Genomic DNA, 15,486 nt, shown 5'->3' on the forward strand with positions numbered 1-15,486 from the left:
CTGGGACAATGAGACAAAAGGGGAAAGGCGGGAGCTGGCTCGCATAGAGTGTTGGGCACCAGCCGGAGGCGGGAGGTGCTGCAAAGGCCAGCTTCCACGGGGATCGTCAGACGACATCGAGTCGGGGAGAGGCTGGAGCAGGTGCGCCCAGCGGACATGTCTGCGCCCACACTGCCTGTCGGCTGCGGTGGAGACCCAGCAGCTACAGGGGGGAGAGGCCGTCGCCTCCCTCCTAGGACACGCGGACGTGCTCCGTGCCGAGAGCTACTCTCTCGAGTGGCTCGGAAAAGGTAGCCTTTCTTTGTGCACGTGAGCACGTGTGTGTGTGTGGCACGAGTGCATGTGGTAGGGTGCACGTGACGTGTGCGCGTGTGCGGCATGAGCACACGGTGCACGCGTGTGTGCAGTATGAGTACGTGTGTGTGCGCATGGTGTGTGTACACACGTGGTACGTGTGTGGTATGAGTGACGTGGATGAAGTGTGAGCACGCGTGGTGTGATGTGTGCCTGTGCGTGGTAGGAGTGCGCGTGGTGAGTGTGCACGGTACGTGTGTGCACATGGCGTGAGCACACGCGGTGTGTGCGTGTGTGTGCAGCGCACCCGTTTCCCTGCATCGTCTTCGGCGTCTGGTGGCATCAGATGCATTTTGGGTCCTTAATAAATTCTCGGGCGATGAAGCGTAAAGATGCCGAAGTTACCACATAAAACGCAACCTACGCGGAGGCAGCCTCTAGAAATACCACGTGTCGTTAAATCTCTAATAAGGAAACATTCAAATTTTTATTCTCCATCCTCTTTAAATTCCCACAATTTCACGTGAGCTGCCACGCCATGGCGTGTCTGTGCCCACGAAGGATTCTCCCTGCGGCTCGGGGCGTGGGCGGGGGACGCCGTCCAGCGGTGCTGCCTCGACACCAAGTCTCACACGAGCTCCCCCGAAGGGACGCTTTTTCAGGTGCTCCGAGAGGCCCCCGGGTGAGGCCCGCGGTCCCCGCTGGCCGTGCTCGGTCTGGGCTGGCCGTGGAGGACCCCGGCCTGTTCCCTGAGGGCTACGTCCGGGGCACGTCCCCGGTTCGGCTCTCCGCATCGTCTCATTTGCCAGGAGGCCGGCGGAGCCTCTCGAGGAGCACCAGCTTTGTCTGCAGGTTGACGTCAAATGGAGGCAGTCGGGTCAGGTTCAGACTCACCCCGGTGGTGCCCGCGATGCTGGCCAGGACCCGGTGGGTGTCCCTGTAGAGGGCCAGCTGCGCAGGGGCCGCCTCCACGAGGAGGTGCGTGTAGGCCAGCATACGCCCCGACCCAGGCTGCACATCTTCCTTTTTCTCGTACCTGCGAGGGAAGAGCGTGACCGTGCACCTGTGGCCCCACGCCAGTGCCCGGATGCCCCCAGGGAGCCCCCACGTGGCCTCTGCGAGGAGCGCCACCGCCCGCAGTCACAGCTGGCGGGAACGTACCTCCAGGCGCTATTGACTTCTAGAAACCGAGACACACCGGTCTGTGCGGCGGCCACGTCGATGTGCACGACGACGTCTGTGGACAACCACGTGTGTTCAGTCAGCATGGCGAGCTGGGGTTCCCCCTCCCCACCCGCGCCAGAGCCGCAGCTGGCCCAGCTCGGCCCCAAGCACCCACCTGTCCCGGGGGCCACCAGCTCGTGCAGCCGCTGCATCGCGACACCGCCAGGATAGTTGAAGTGGGACACGTACAGGGCCGTGGCCGAGTACATGGCATTCACCACCAGGTGTCCTACCACAAGGGCGGAACCCACTTTATACAGCCAAGACTTCCTGTAGTTGTTCAGCCTGGAAAGAGCGCGTTTCACGGAAAGGCTTGCTCTCCCCCGGCAACACCAGCCTGTGGAGTCTGCGGCCTCGTTTCAAGAACTGAACCCCCTTCCCGCACAGTCACGGACTCCTCAACAGTCTGTCCATGGTTCGCCCCAGCTTCGCTAACCTGAGACGCCCAGATTTTCCATGAACGGAGTCCTCCTCCCTCCCGTCCCAGCCCTCGAGATGGAATCCGCCCGCTGCTCTGAGCAGCTCCCCCTGTGGCCTCGGGCCGGGTGCACGTCCCTCCAGCACCACGCCCGCCAGTGAACCCAGACGGAGCCCGAGGCTGAGCCCGGGCTGAGGCCCGGAGCAGAGCGGGCACAAGGCGCTTCCTGCCCTTCACGGGCGTTAGTTCTCTGACAGCACGGCCTACTCCTGGCTCCCGGCTCCTGCGGGGGCCGTGCGGCGGGGCCTCCTCTCCCGGCCACACCCTCTGCGCCCTCAGCCCGGCCGAGCGGCCGCGTCACTCCTGTTCCTACCGTGGCAGTGACCGCCTTGCTCCAGGGAAGAGGGCAGCCCCGCTCGACCAGCCTGCCTTATCCCGGGCGCCCTCCTCGGGGCACCTTCGTTCTGTCGCCGGGCCATCCCCCTCCCTCGGAAACCCCCACACCACCTTGTGCCCCACGCCCGTGGGTCGAGCGCTTCCCTGACCCTTCCCCTGTCATCCGCTCTGCCGCTCTCTGCTCGGTGGGGCCTGGCCCTTCAGCGAAGTCAGCCCTGGAGACCATCCGCCCGGCCGAAGCCCGCTCGGCCGCCCCGCGCGGGGGCCACTCCGGGCACGTCCTCCCCCAGGTGACCGAGCCCGGGACTGTCAGCACAGCCACGCGGAGACCAGCCCGACTGACCACAGCCCCACCGACACGGTGGGTGGGAGGCCAGCCCGTCCCAACCCCGGGCCCTCCTCCTTCAACACCTCCCCACGTGACAGCGGGCGCGTGCGGCGCGGCTGCGGGGGCGGCGGGACGCTCACAGGCAGGCGCAGCCCCTGGCGGCCACGATGTTGAGCACAGGGAAGGAGTAGATGATGAACCGCAGCTCCTTGTGCGGCAGCAGCGAGTACAGGGCCACGAAGCCCAGCGAGGGCAGCAGCAGCGCCAGGGCCCGCCTGTCCGCGGCGCCCAGCGGCACGAACAGCAGGCTGCAGCCCAGGCCGCGGGGCAGGGCCGAGTAGAAATACCACAGCAGCGGCGAGGTCTGCGGGGGCAGGGTCAAGGAGCCGCACGCCGGCGAGCCACGGCCGACAGGCGCTCCTGCCCGCGGCACCTGGGACCCCCCGCCACCCGTCCCTCCCCCTGGCTGCAGAACAGCTCGTGCCGGTGGGACGGGTGTGCCGGGGACTCGCGCGCTGTCCTACCCGCCCGTGTGTACGCTGTCGGGTTCCGCAGCAAAACGCTACGGGCTCCCGCTAAAGACCGTCCCGAAGGCTAAAGGGGAAATGGCGCCCAACAGCAGGGCGGTGTCTCGGCAGGTGCGGCTGCCTGAGGACCGGGGAGGGGAGGAGGGGAGGGGGGGAGGGGAGGGGGGAGGATGAGGGGGGGAGGGGGGACGACCACCCCGCCCCACCCTGCAGGCTGCCCCGCAGACACACGGGAAGGATACTCCCCAGTTGGAACTTTTGTTCAGGATGGTGTTGTACCAAAGCACCTTTCCCTCCGGCCACACGAGACTTCGCCAAAAACAGGAGTCCACGGCGACGGTCAGTCCTGGTAAGATAAAGGAGTCCCTCAGGAAAGAACACGGCCACCTGAGCCACTCGGACGTCGCCGCCGCGGCGTGAACAGCAGCCCCAGAGCCCCAGGTCGCAGGTCAACGTCCCGTGAAGCAGCCGCGTCGGCCACGAGCCCCCTGCTCCAGAGGGGCATGGCGCGTCGGGACCTCGGCTCCCCCGACGGGGCCAGCCGCCCCTCCCGGCCAGGACGAGGGCGGCCCGCGGATGGAGGCGCCAAGACATTTTATCTCTGCGGGACATGAAGGCCAGCTCTCCCGAGAGCCCCGCCTTCAGTCACAGCAGCCCACGGCGGCTCCCACTCACCTAAGCAGAGAGCCCCGGCCGGCAGGGCGCAGCGCAAGGCCCGCGCCACCGTCACCCTCCGCGAGCGCAGCAGCAGCAGCAGCACGAGGCCCAGGAACAGGCTCAGCTCCGCCCGGAACACCAGGATGGCGAACGCCGAGAGCCGGATGAAGCGGGCCCACTTCAGCTGCAGCCAGGCCGTGAGGGCGGGCAGGACTGCAAGACACGGGGTGACCGAAGCAGGCCGACTTGCTTCCTCCCGGCGAAAGCCACGCAGAACCCGCCAGAGGACGGCACACGCCGCTCAGACCCAGATCTGCTGACACGGGGCCGGCCACGGCTCCCGCGCCACGGCGCCACCACACAGCCTGGGGCCGCTTCTCAGGCCTGACGGCACCTGGCCCCCGCGTGCCCTGAAACCCCCCAGGCTCCACGCGCCCAGCGCCTCCCCTCCTCTCCTGCGCACCCGGGCCTGCGGCGTGTCCCGCTGGCCCCCCGCGGGGTTCATTCGGACGGGCACCCTGCCTGCCACCTTCCCCGGGCACGCGGACGTCCGGGCCACACCCTGCCCCGATCGGCACAGACCCCCCCCCCCCCAAACCCACGCCATCCACGGCCCCCCCTCCTACCCACACTTGGCCTCCCCCCGTCTGCCTGGGTCACCCCCAGGACGCTCGGACAGAGCTGTCCACAGGCCGGGGAGACCCTCGCAGGCGGCCCCGGCCACGTGCGGGGAAGCGTGCCTCCATCCGGCACCAAGAAGAGGCCCCCGCTTCCCGTCGCCGGGCATTTCTGACAGACACCCCCTCGCCGGGCCGGTACGCCCCGCCCCGTGGTCCCCAGCGAGAGTGCGGCTCGGCAAGCGCCTACCCACGGACAGGGCCAGCACGTTGGGGAGCGTCCGGGTGCAGTAGAACATCAGGTGGAACTGTGTGGCCGTCACCCAGCAGAACATGGTGGCCACCGTGGCCCCAAACTGCCGCCTCACTTCTCTTTGTAAAGTCCAGAGTCCCGAGATCACGCCGAGTCCCAGGACGGCTCTGACTAAACAAAGAGGGCACCGTGAGTGACCCACAGCGTGCAGGACGCCGGCAAAGCAGGTCTCCGCCAGTGCCGCTGGCGGTGCAAGTTGACGACCAAGTAGCAGTGAGACCACCTCGAAGGAGGGGACCCTGAAGCTCTGCCGGGACCATGCGGCCTGGGGAGGGGGCTCGGGGGGACACGGCCACCGGGCAGAGCAGGCGGCGTCTGCAGGACCGCGTGACAGGCGCGGCATCATCAGCACTGCCCACGCCACAGGGACAGGACGTGTCCAGGGCCACCCTTCCCCAGGCGGGGAGACTATCCGGGGCTCCCCGACACCCCTGAACCAGCCCAGCCTGTGCAGCCGCCCCCCGTGGCGGCGGATTTCCATTTCCTAATCTGTTCTCTCAGGAAGCAGGCCTGCTTCTCCCCCGGGGATCTGTGTCTTTAACATCCTGCCCGTGAGGCCGACAAACTAGCTGGAGAGCGTGTCTGACTTAGCGGGGGAGATCCAAATGTCGTCTGGGTGCAGCCACGATAAAAATTCACCGAAATGGGGCGCCTGGGTGGCTCAGTCGGTGGAGCGTCCGACTTCGGGTCAGGTCATGATCTCACAGGTTGTGGGTTCGAGCCCCGCGTCGGGCTCTGTGCTGACAGCTCAGACCTGGAGCCTGCTTCTGATTCTGTGTCTCCCTCTCTCTCTGCCCCTCCCCAACTCGCACTCTTATCTCTGTCTAAAAAAAATTTTCTTAAAATAAGTTTTTAAAAATTCACCAAAATGGAAAACTGGTGACTATCGACCAAAAATGACGTTTCAGAGAGAGATACACAGAATGTTCTGAATTTGGTTTTAAAAAATACATGGGCACACAGCCCCAGAACGCTCTGCACAAAGCCCTGTGGACGGTGGCCTCCAGGTGGGGGAAGTGAGGCCTCCAATGCAGGCGCCGTACCGCCTGGGTGGACGGCTCTCCAGGTGTGGCCGCCGGCCCCTGTGCGGCCACCCCCGGAGGTGCATCTCGCCCGCTTCCCCTCCGGCCGCCGCGGCCGGGGCAGGGCCGGCTGGCACCCCCACCTCATGGTCTCGGGAACAGGTGGACAGGTGCCCAGTTACCTGTCCCGGGTCACGGCCCAGAAAGGGCTGACTTCGGGCCTCCACCCGAGCTTGGACCACCGCACGAAGCAGCCTGGGTTCTGACGGAAGGACGGCCCAGAAGGAGGGGGGCCTCAGCCCGGCCGACCGAAGCCCCGACTTCGCACGGCTCCTCACCTGTCCTCGTCCGGACTCCCCCTTACCTACTAGCTGAGAATAGAACTTGGGCGCTTGCAGCAGGGACAGCACACAGACCGCAGGGCTGGACAGCACCGCCACGGCCAGCGGCCCGAGGAACGTCCTGGGGACCACGCCGGGGAACTCGAGGTGGTCATACTGCAGGGAGAAGGGGGGAGTCAGCGGACGTCTCGCAGGGGTGCCGCACGGCCCGGGACGCGGGCGCTCACCTTGTCCACGTCCAGCCGGTGGTAGAGCAGGTCGTGCACGGCCTGCAGACTAAAGCTCTCCTCCACTTTGGAGTAGGGGCAGGTGAAGAGGTGGATGGCGCCCACGGCCGCCAGCAGCCCCAGCAGCCAGCGCTGCCGGCCTGGGCCCGACGGCCTCTTCCCCGCCATGGCGATGTCCCGCTTCACGTGCCTTCAGCGACCATCAACGCTGCTGCCCTGTGAGCACTGGGGCAAAACGAAAATGCAGATCGCTGAGTTTCCACAATCACACGTGAGTTAACACCCGGGGATCCAGGTGAAGGGGGAGTGTGAACTCTTTGAACTACTGCTGTCACTTCTGTAGATCAGAAGGCCTCCAACTAGAGGATTCAAGGAAAAATCACGCCTGAGCGCCTTTCACGTTTTTTTAAAAGCAAGCTTCACACCGAGCGCGGAGCCCCACGCGGGGCTTGAACTCGTGACCCCGACTGAGATCAAGACCTGAGCTGAGATCAAGAGTCGGACACAGCCTGAGCCACCCAGACGCCCCTTCCACACTTTAACCGGCTGGCTCAGGCTTCAAGCTGTGTATTTTTCCAGGAAGACTTTATTTGCAGAACTGAGTCAGTCCTCCACGTGGCCGGGCCCCGGGCGGACCCAGGCTCTGGAGGGCAGCGGGACGGCCCCTGCAGTTGAGAGGCTCAACCCCGGCGGGACAGCAGGGCCCCACGGTACGGGCTGAGAGACCCCGGGACAGGCAGCTGTAGGGTGGGAGGGATGCGTCTGGGGGATGACAGAGGGGTAGCCACAGGAGGGCAGGAGGTGGCACACAGGGTCAGGACAGCCCACGAAGCCCCCGCAGTCCAGGTACAACCGGACAGGAGCTGTGGACGCCTGCCCGCCGGAAGCCGTGGGGAGCCCCTGAGAGGCACCACGCCGGTCACCAAGGTGAACATGCAGGTGACAAAGAGCATGAGCGTGTCCCTGAGGTGTTCAGACAGACGTGTCTGCAGTGGATCCCCGAATCACCCAAATACAGCAGGACGATTTGGGGAAGAGCCTACAGCACAAAGCTTCCCGGGAGACACCGAGATTGTCCCGCTTGTGCGGGGGGAAGACGGCACATTCTTCTTCGTGTTTCCGGCTACTCTTAAAACAGGTTGGGTTTTATTTGATCAGAACCAGAAAGGCCAGAAGAGAAAGGACAGAGTGCTTACTGTTTGCTGAAACTACTTTTTTTCTTATTTATTTTTTCATTTGAGAGAGAGAAAGAGGGAGAACACGTGTGCACACACGCATGCAGGGTAGGGGCAGAGGGAGGGGGAGGGAGAGAATCCCAAGCAGGCTCCACACCAAACGTGGAGCCCAGCACGGGGCTCGATCTCAGGAACCGTGAGCAGAAACTGTCAACGCTTAACCGACTGAGCTACCCAGGTCCCCCTAAAACTACCTTGTGATTAGAGAGAGATTTCGGAAGTCTGCAGCCTCCAGGAGCGCCTGGGTGGCTCAGTCGATGAAGGGTCTGACTTCAGCTCAGCTCACGATCTCACGATTCGTGGGTTTGAGCTCTGAGCTGTCAGCACAGAGCCCGGACCCTGCTTCGGATTCTGTCTCCCTCTCTGCCCTTCCCCTGCTCACTCTCTGTCTCTGTCTCTCAAAATAAAGAAACAATTTTTAAAAATTAAAAAAAAAAAAAAAAAAAGAAGAAGTCTGTAGTCTCCAAAGATGGCAACTGGGGGGGAATCAACAAGGGAAGGACAACCCATGGAATGGAAGGAGCAGGAATCCTGCCTGATGTGGCAATGCTGGCGGTGGTGAGGTGGGGCCAGGAAGGGGGGAAAGGGGCTTTAATAATTAAGAACGACCAAAGTAGCAGTTCCCTCAAAAGTAACCTAACTTTTTCTCTTTCCAGATATAAAAACCATGGATGAACAAGGGTGTTATAATTTGTCTCCTTCTTTCTTTAAACCTTTTTTAAACGTTTAATTAATTTTAACAGAGAGAGACAGAGCACGAGCAGGGGAGGGGACAGAGAGAGAGAGAAGGAGACACAGAATCCAGAGAAGACTCCAGGCTCTGAGCTGTCAGCACAGCGAGGCTCAAACCACGAACCGAGAGATCATGACCTACGTTGAAGCCAGATGCTCAACCGACTGAGCCACCCAGGCGCCCCAATTTGTCTCCCTCTTTCTAACGTGTAAGCTCCTTGATGGGATTTCTCTGGTCCACCACCCCCCCCGCCCCGCCCCCAGTACCCTCAGCAAGGATGGACTCTGGTCATTACAGGAGCCCACATGTGAATGAAACGTGGCTGACTGTCTCCCTGCTGGGCTCATGTCCTGGGGGCAGGGCCTGCGTGGCTGATTCACGGTTCTAGCAGCAGAGCCTGGCGCACAGTAGGTGCTCAACAAACTACTTGGAGAAGAAATTCGGTAAAACTCTTCAACGTGGGTCTCATCACGCCAGCTTACGTTTTCATTAAAAGTACATTAGCGCTGGGGCACCTGGGTGGCTCAGCCGGTTAAGCATCTGACTCTTGATTTCGGCTCAGGTCATGATCTCACGGCTCCTGAGTTCGAGCCCCGAACGGGGCTCTGTCTGCGCTGACAGTGTGAGCCCGCTTGGGATTCTCTCTCTCCCTCTCTGCCCCTCCCCTGCTCATGCGCGCTCTCTCTCCACATTAAAAAAAAACAAACAAAAAACCAGCATTAACGTTTTAATTTCCAGTGAAGCCAAGGAGACCACAGAATATTCACACACTATTCTCTGTTCCTCTTACTGGTATGGAAAAAAAAAAAAAAAGGTTAAAGAAATAGAAAGCATTTACACACCAAGCTGTGCAAACGGCTGCAGGAGAAATGCTGCTTGGCGGGAACCTGACTCCGGCTCACAGCGGTCCCAGGTCAGCTAAGAACCCGCCTGCCCACAGACCCCCTGTGTGTGGGGCCCAGAGCACGCTCCCCTGCAGGGAACCCCATTCTGTCCTCTCACAAGCTGTGAGGGGCACACGTGTGTGCGGGACTCCGGGCTCCCTCGCCACAGGGGCTTCTCAGCCCCAGGACTGTGTGTTCTCGGCTGAGGACCGACCACGGGCACAAGCAGCAGGTGCGCCCCTGATCCCGGAGGACGCCAGCACTGCCGACGCTGGGCCGGGACGCTGGCCGGGCCGGGACGCTGGCCGGGCCGGGACTGGCGGGCGGGCAGCGGGCACAGAAACCGGGCGGAGGGCGTGAGCGCATGTCCGGCCGCGCGGGTCAGCCCGGGCGCGCACAGGTGGACAGGCCCGGTTCGTCTCCGCTGAGGAGGCGACCCGTGAAGGCCGTCCGGCCCCTGCCACTGCGGGTGCTGAGGGCTCCGCTCACACCGGGCACACAAGCGGCCCGGTGCACCGCAGACCAGTAGCCACCCTGTGGAGCGTCCTCCTTCGGCGCTTCGTCGCTGGAACCCAGATCGCGCCCGTCTCAGTTCCATTTCCACCTCGGTTCCCGAGCCAGCGGCCTCGGGCAGGCAGGGAAACGCGGGACCTGGGCCCCAGGACACTGTCCCCAGGCTCCCGGCGAGGAGCACCGGCGCTGAGGACGGAGGAGCGCGACGCGAGCGCCGGTTCGGGGTCCCCGCCGCCCGCACCGAGAGCCCGCGTCCCGCCCCCGCCCTCCGCCCGTCCCGAGAGCCCCGGCCGCGGTACCGCGCGCTGACCTCGCCTGCCGCCGGCGGCGTCCCTCGATGCGCGGCGCCCTAGGCAGCCCGCGGCCGGAAGCGGGGTGGCGGAAGCGGAGAACGGACGCGAAGCCCTTGCCCAAACCTAACATGGCCACCAAAACCTCGCTACCACCGCAGCGGGACGCCCTCCCTGCCCGGAGTAAAGATGGCCGCCGCGGCCGGTGCGCGCGAGGGGCAGGCTCCGATTTCCACGCCCCCGTCCCCACCCCCTCCCCGCTGGACGCTGACCCGGGGTCTTCTTATTGGTCGCTTCTCGTGGCGAGCCCGGATTGGGCCACATGAGGACGGGGTGGGTCCCTCCGACCAATAGCGGCGCGAGGGCTGGCGCGGGGCGGGATCCCGCCCGGCACCGTCAAGTAGCCCCGGGAACTGCCGGCACCGCGGAGCGGTGGGCGGCCGCAGAGGCCGAGCGCTGCGCCGCTTCCCGCCGGACCTCGGCCAGTGCCCGCGCGGCCGCGTCCTGCGCAACGCTGCCCGCCTCGGCCCGCCATGCGCCCCCCTACCCCGGCCGCGCTGGGGCTGCTGCTGCTGCTGCTGCTGCTGCCGCCGCCGCCTGGTGAGACCGCCAAGAAGGCGACGCCCTGCAAGCGCTGCCGGGAGCTGGTGGACAAGTTCAACCAGGTGGGCCGGTCACCCCACGCAGACGCGGGGTCGGGGTCGGGGTCGGGACCGGCCTTGGGGGGCGGCGGGGCCGGGGTCGTCCCGCGATGGATCGGGGTCCTGGACCCAGGGTAAGCCTGCGGTGGATCCGGGTCGGCCCACAACGGTCCAGGGTCACCCCGAGATGGGCCGGAGTCACTCCACCGTGGACCTGAGGTCAACCCACAACGGACGAGGATCAAGGATCCAGGGTAACCCCTCCGTGGGCCGGGGTCACCCTGAGTGGGCCGGAGTCACTCCATCATGGACCTGAGGTCAGCCCACAAGGGACCAGGGTCAGGGACCCAGGGTAGCCCAGAGATGGGCCAGAGTCAGTCCTGACACGGACATCACCCTCGTGATGGACCCAGGATCATCCACGCAATGAATGGCGGCGACCTGTCAGTGGGCTTGGGGAGTCACCATGATGGACTAGGGTTGCTCTCACAACGGACGTGGGTGGGGGCCGCGGCACTGAGCCCCGTCTCCACCGTGTCCCCGCAGGGAATGGCGGACACCGCAAAGAAGAACTTTGGCGGCGGGAACACGGCTTGGGAGGAAAAGGCGCTATCCAAGTATGAATTCAGGTGGGTGCCACCACCCCTGCTCTGGGCAGCCCAGCTTTGGTACTTGACGTGTTCCTGTGAACGTTGTCACCCGCGTTGATGACAAATACACGGAAGGGTCCCTCCCATAGCGTCACCTGTCTGCTGGCCCCTACATGGCCTTTTGGCTTCCACACTTTTCCCCGTATCCAGTCCGCACACAGTGGACTGGGTGGTCTCTTAATGATGCATCCTGGACGGTGAGTCCCCCCACGTGAAATGTCACTGGCTTCCCCTGCTGGTGGGCTTAGCCCTCTCTCCTCCACCCAGGACTCCAGCCCCTGCCCCCAACTTCAGGGGCTCCCCTGGTGGGCCCCACACCTGCCGCACGACCACCTGTTCTCTGAGTTTCATTCGTCACAGGGCACCCAGCCCACCTGATGTGTCTGCTGAGGGTCTTTTCCTACTGAAGTGCCACCGTCCTTCCCGCCTTGCGCCAAGGGGGGATGTCCTGTGGGATGCACACCGACGCCTCGACTCGCCTTCTCACTCTGTGGTGCTGATGGGCTTGTGTTTCAGCGAGGTCCGGCTGCTGGAGATCATGGAGAGCCTGTGTGGCAGCAGCGACTTCGACTGTCACAGCATGCTAGAGGAGCATGAGGAACGCCTGGAGGCCTGGTGGCTGAGGCTGTGAGTGTCCCACACCCCTGCACCCCCCACCCTGTTCCCCAGACCCCAGGGCCCCCCCATTCCCCAGCCCTGCACCCCTACACCCAGTGCATCTCCCGCACCCCCCGCCCCGTTACCTGGGGCCCCCTCGCGTGCCCCAGCCTGGCTCTCCGGCCCCCCCACCCCAACCCTGCTCTCCCCGGGTGTTCGTTGAAACACACCAGTGGCTTCTTATTTTTTAATTCATAATTTTGAAATAATTTCAGACCTCCGAGAGTTTCCACACGCGCGTCTTCTCTCTTGTCCGCACGTTAGCATCTCTTATTACCTTAACACGATGATCCCGGTGAGGTCCGTAACTGGAGAAGTCCGTCCCGCCTGCACTGGTGTTTCCCTGACGTTACGATACCCTGGAGCACACGTCGTCACAAACTATGATTTTGTGTTGAAGAAATCTGTCACGTGAGCTTTAACGAACGCGTTTTCGATTCCTCAGGAAGAAGGAGTATCCTGACTTATTTGAATGGTTTTGTGTGAAAACCCTGGAAGTTTGCTGTTCGCCAGGAACGTACGGGCCGGACTGCCTTGGTATGTTTTTCTCGGGGAGTCTCAAGTGCCCCGGGTCATTGCCGGTGCCCGTGTGGTGATTCCCGGGCGGGTGGGAGCAGGGTCGGCAAAGGGACAGTCCATGCCACCTCCACCTGGCCCTGGGGCTGCTGTGTCGCTGCTGCCCTCACCCCAGGGACCTTCTCCTTTGGGCCGCACCGCTCTGAGCATCTGATCCCAACTGGGCTTCTAATTCAGGGTCTACAGACCTCCCGTAGTCCACCTGTGGGCCAGTTTTAACCTGCCCGCATGGGCGCTGCCCCCTGAGTGCAAGGAGTTGGCTCTGTGGCTTGCGTGGCCCCCGGCCCAGCTCTGCCCACGGAGGAGCAGAGACAAGTCTGGGGCGGGGGGGGGGGGGGCAGTCACATCTGTCGGGATGGATGCATCGTGCCAGCCTTAAGTAGGGAAGCCACGCTCTTACGTCAAGACGTGGACTTCGAAACCGAAGCCACCAAAGTCACTCATCTTGATCAGCTGGATCAAGTGGCACATTTTCCAAGTTCAGATTCTCTCCCTGGCCGCGGCCCCCTCCTGCCTACCTTTCCTCCCGTCCCGCTGCCACGGGGCTGCAGCGGGCCGATGTCATGGTCCCAAGCAGTCCTACTCGCTCCACGTGTGAGCATCCTTGTCCCCGGGTTTCAGGTGAGGCTGCCCAGAGCCCCCGGCTGGCTCCCGGGCAGTGACCCACATGCCCACAGGCCCCCCGGGTCGCATGCAGGCTCCTGTAAATCCCAACCCCAGGCGCTTGTTCTGGGGGCGAAGCGTGGCTTGGATTTTAGCGGGACTTCCAGAAAGCTACTTTGTGAGCGGGGGGTGGGTGGGCGTCCTCTGGATGTGAGCCCAGCCCCCGCCCCGGGGCTGAGCTGTGAGCGGTGGGTCTGTGTCGCCCCCAGCGTGCCAGGGCGGGTCCCAGAGGCCCTGCAGCGGGAACGGGCACTGCAGCGGGGACGGCAGCAGGCAAGGGGACGGGTCCTGCCAGTGCCACCCTGGGTACCAGGGGGCCACGTGCACCGACTGCGTGGACGGCTACTTCAGCTCGCTGAGGAATGAGACGCACAGCATCTGCACAGGTACCGCAGCAGCGCGGGTGGCCAGGGCTTCAGCCCACGGTCCTCGGCGCGACAGACGCATCCCTTGGCTCTTACCCACATCCCGGGAGCCCGGGGGGCACGCAGGAGCCACGGGAAGGGAAGCAGGAGGATGGGCCGCGGTGCTCTTGCCTCCCAGCCCTAAACAGCCCCCGGGAGGGAAGTGAGTCCCGTTCTCCCCGACGTCCTCCGGAGAAGGAGGGGAGGGTGGACGGTGTGTCACAGCCATGCTCATCGGGCTCCTGGTGACCTGCTGCCTTTAGTGTCCCCTCGCGGGCTTGCCCTCCCTCTGCAGCTGTCGTCAGCGCGCGGTCACCGAGGCGGAGCGTCTGGAGTGAGCCAAGGCCACTCTGGGCCCCGGCCCGCGTCGCTGCAGGAGGTGGGGTGGGGGGGGCACGTGCGGGAACGGGGGGCTGAGGTCACGTGGCGGGACCTCCCGGCCCCAGGTCCCCTTGAGAGGACACAGCGTCTCGGCATCGAGTACGGGGGGCTCTCCTACCTGGGTCTTCGGAGGTGTCCTGGGCGCTCTGGGTGAGCGCTCAGGCCCTCAACTATTTCCCTGGAGTCGAGGAGAGAGCCCCCCGTCCGGATCACGAGTCGCAAGAGTGGTTTTTTCTCTCGTCGACCGAGGGCCGCTTTCGGGGGTTTCTTCCTCATTTGTTTCTGGGTTTTGTTTTCGTTCCACTGAAGGTAAATCCCTACTTTCTGAGATGATCTCTGCGTCGCGCTCGTTACTCAGAGCGGGATTTACGCTTACTGGCGGCCGTCCCGCCTCTGCTTTCCAGCCTGTGACGAGTCGTGTAAGATGTGCACGGGCCCCACCAACAGAGACTGCGGCCAGTGCCAAGAGGGCTGGGCGCGGGAGGACGGCGCCTGCGTGGGGTGAGGCTGAGGCTGCGTGGGCTCCTGGGGTCTGGCCTTCCCTCCCCCTCTCCCCCCTCCCCCCTCCCCCCTCTCCCCCCTCCCCCTCCCCCCTCTCCCCCTCCCCCTCCCTCCCTCTTCCCTCCTCCCCCCTTCTCCTTCTCCCTCCCTCCCCCCTCCCTCCCCCTCCTCCTCCCTCCCCTTCTCCTCCCCCTCCTCCCCCCCTCCTCCCCCTCCTCCCCCCTCCTCCCCCTCCTCCCCCCTCTCCCCCTCTTCCCCCCTCCCCCCTCCCCCTCCCCCTCCCCCTCCTCCTCCCTCCCTCCTCCCTCCCTCCTCCCTCCCGCTCCCTCCTCCCCCCTCCTCCTCCCCCTTCCCCCCTTCCTCCTCCCCCCTCCCCCTCCTCCCCCCTTCCTCCTCCCCCCTTCCTCCTCCTCCTCCCCCCTCCCCCTCCTCCCCCCCTTCCTCCTCCTCCTCCCCCCTCCCCCTCCTCCCCCCCTCCCCCCCTTCCCCCCTTCCTCCTCCTCCCCCTCTTCCTTCCCTCCTCCCCCTCCTCCCCCTTCTCCCCCCTCCTCCCCCTCCTCCCCCTTCTCCCCCTCCTCCCCCTTCTCCCCCTCCTCTTTCCCTCCACCCCCTCCTCCTGTTTTCCTCCTCTCTTTCTCCCCTTTTTTCTCTGTTCTTCTTCCATCCTTTCCATCCTCTCTTCTCTCTCTTCTTCCTCCTCCTTCCCCTCCTACCCCCCGACTCCTCCCCTCTCCTCCTTCCCTCTTCTCTTCTTTTCTCTCTTCCTCTCTCTCTCCTCCCCCTTCTCTTCTCCTCCAGCCCTCGTCCCCTTCCTCCCACTTCTCTCCCTCCCTCCCTCTCCTTTCTCCAGGACCTGCTGGTGTGTGGCCACTGGCAGGGAAACTGAGGCACAGACCTCCCTTGTGCCTGGAGAGCCACACACAGGTGCTTCACAGCCACAGAGAGGAGGCATGCCTTCTGACACACACGCTCCAGAGCTGAGGCCCCGAGCCTT

General features: G+C 64.2%; 2 protein-coding genes across 7 annotated transcripts in view; one reads left to right on the forward strand and one right to left on the reverse strand.

Annotated features, from left to right (window-relative positions):
* Positions 1 to 762: 762 nt before the first annotated feature.
* ALG12 (ALG12 alpha-1,6-mannosyltransferase) lies at positions 763 to 11,806 on the reverse strand. 6 transcript variants are annotated; one of them, XM_019447256.2, is made up of 10 exons: positions 11,685 to 11,806; positions 6,365 to 6,589; positions 6,161 to 6,293; positions 4,712 to 4,885; positions 3,863 to 4,057; positions 3,430 to 3,533; positions 2,801 to 3,024; positions 1,634 to 1,803; positions 1,456 to 1,531; positions 763 to 1,330 (listed from the first exon to the last, which is right to left on the reverse strand). In XM_019447256.2, the coding sequence occupies exons 2-10, from the start codon at positions 6,530 to 6,532 to the stop codon at positions 1,093 to 1,095; spliced, it is 1,482 nt and encodes a 493-aa protein (XP_019302801.1). In that variant the 5' UTR covers positions 6,533 to 6,589; positions 11,685 to 11,806; the 3' UTR covers positions 763 to 1,092. The 6 variants fall into 6 exon arrangements, with proteins under 6 accessions (XP_019302801.1, XP_019302797.1, XP_019302802.1 ...); XM_019447252.2 differs by lacking the exon at positions 11,685 to 11,806 and adding an exon at positions 10,040 to 10,149; XM_019447257.2 differs by lacking the exon at positions 11,685 to 11,806 and adding an exon at positions 10,040 to 10,100 and having other exon boundaries at positions 6,365 to 6,580.
* Positions 10,396 to 15,486, forward strand: part of CRELD2 (cysteine rich with EGF like domains 2) — a 9,439-nt gene continuing 4,348 nt past the window's right edge. The window contains 6 exon segments of the mRNA XM_053895252.1: positions 10,396 to 10,684; positions 11,207 to 11,289; positions 11,827 to 11,937; positions 12,413 to 12,504; positions 13,416 to 13,592; positions 14,396 to 14,497. Of these exon segments, the coding sequence (XP_053751227.1) occupies positions 10,553 to 10,684; positions 11,207 to 11,289; positions 11,827 to 11,937; positions 12,413 to 12,504; positions 13,416 to 13,592; positions 14,396 to 14,497 (697 nt within the window). The 5' untranslated portion in view covers positions 10,396 to 10,552.

The sequence above is a fragment of the Panthera pardus genome, unplaced genomic scaffold (genome assembly GCF_024362965.1).
Source record: "Panthera pardus isolate Hobbes unplaced genomic scaffold, ASM2436296v1 HiC_scaffold_6, whole genome shotgun sequence".
Classification (NCBI taxonomy): domain Eukaryota; kingdom Metazoa; phylum Chordata; class Mammalia; order Carnivora; family Felidae; genus Panthera; species Panthera pardus.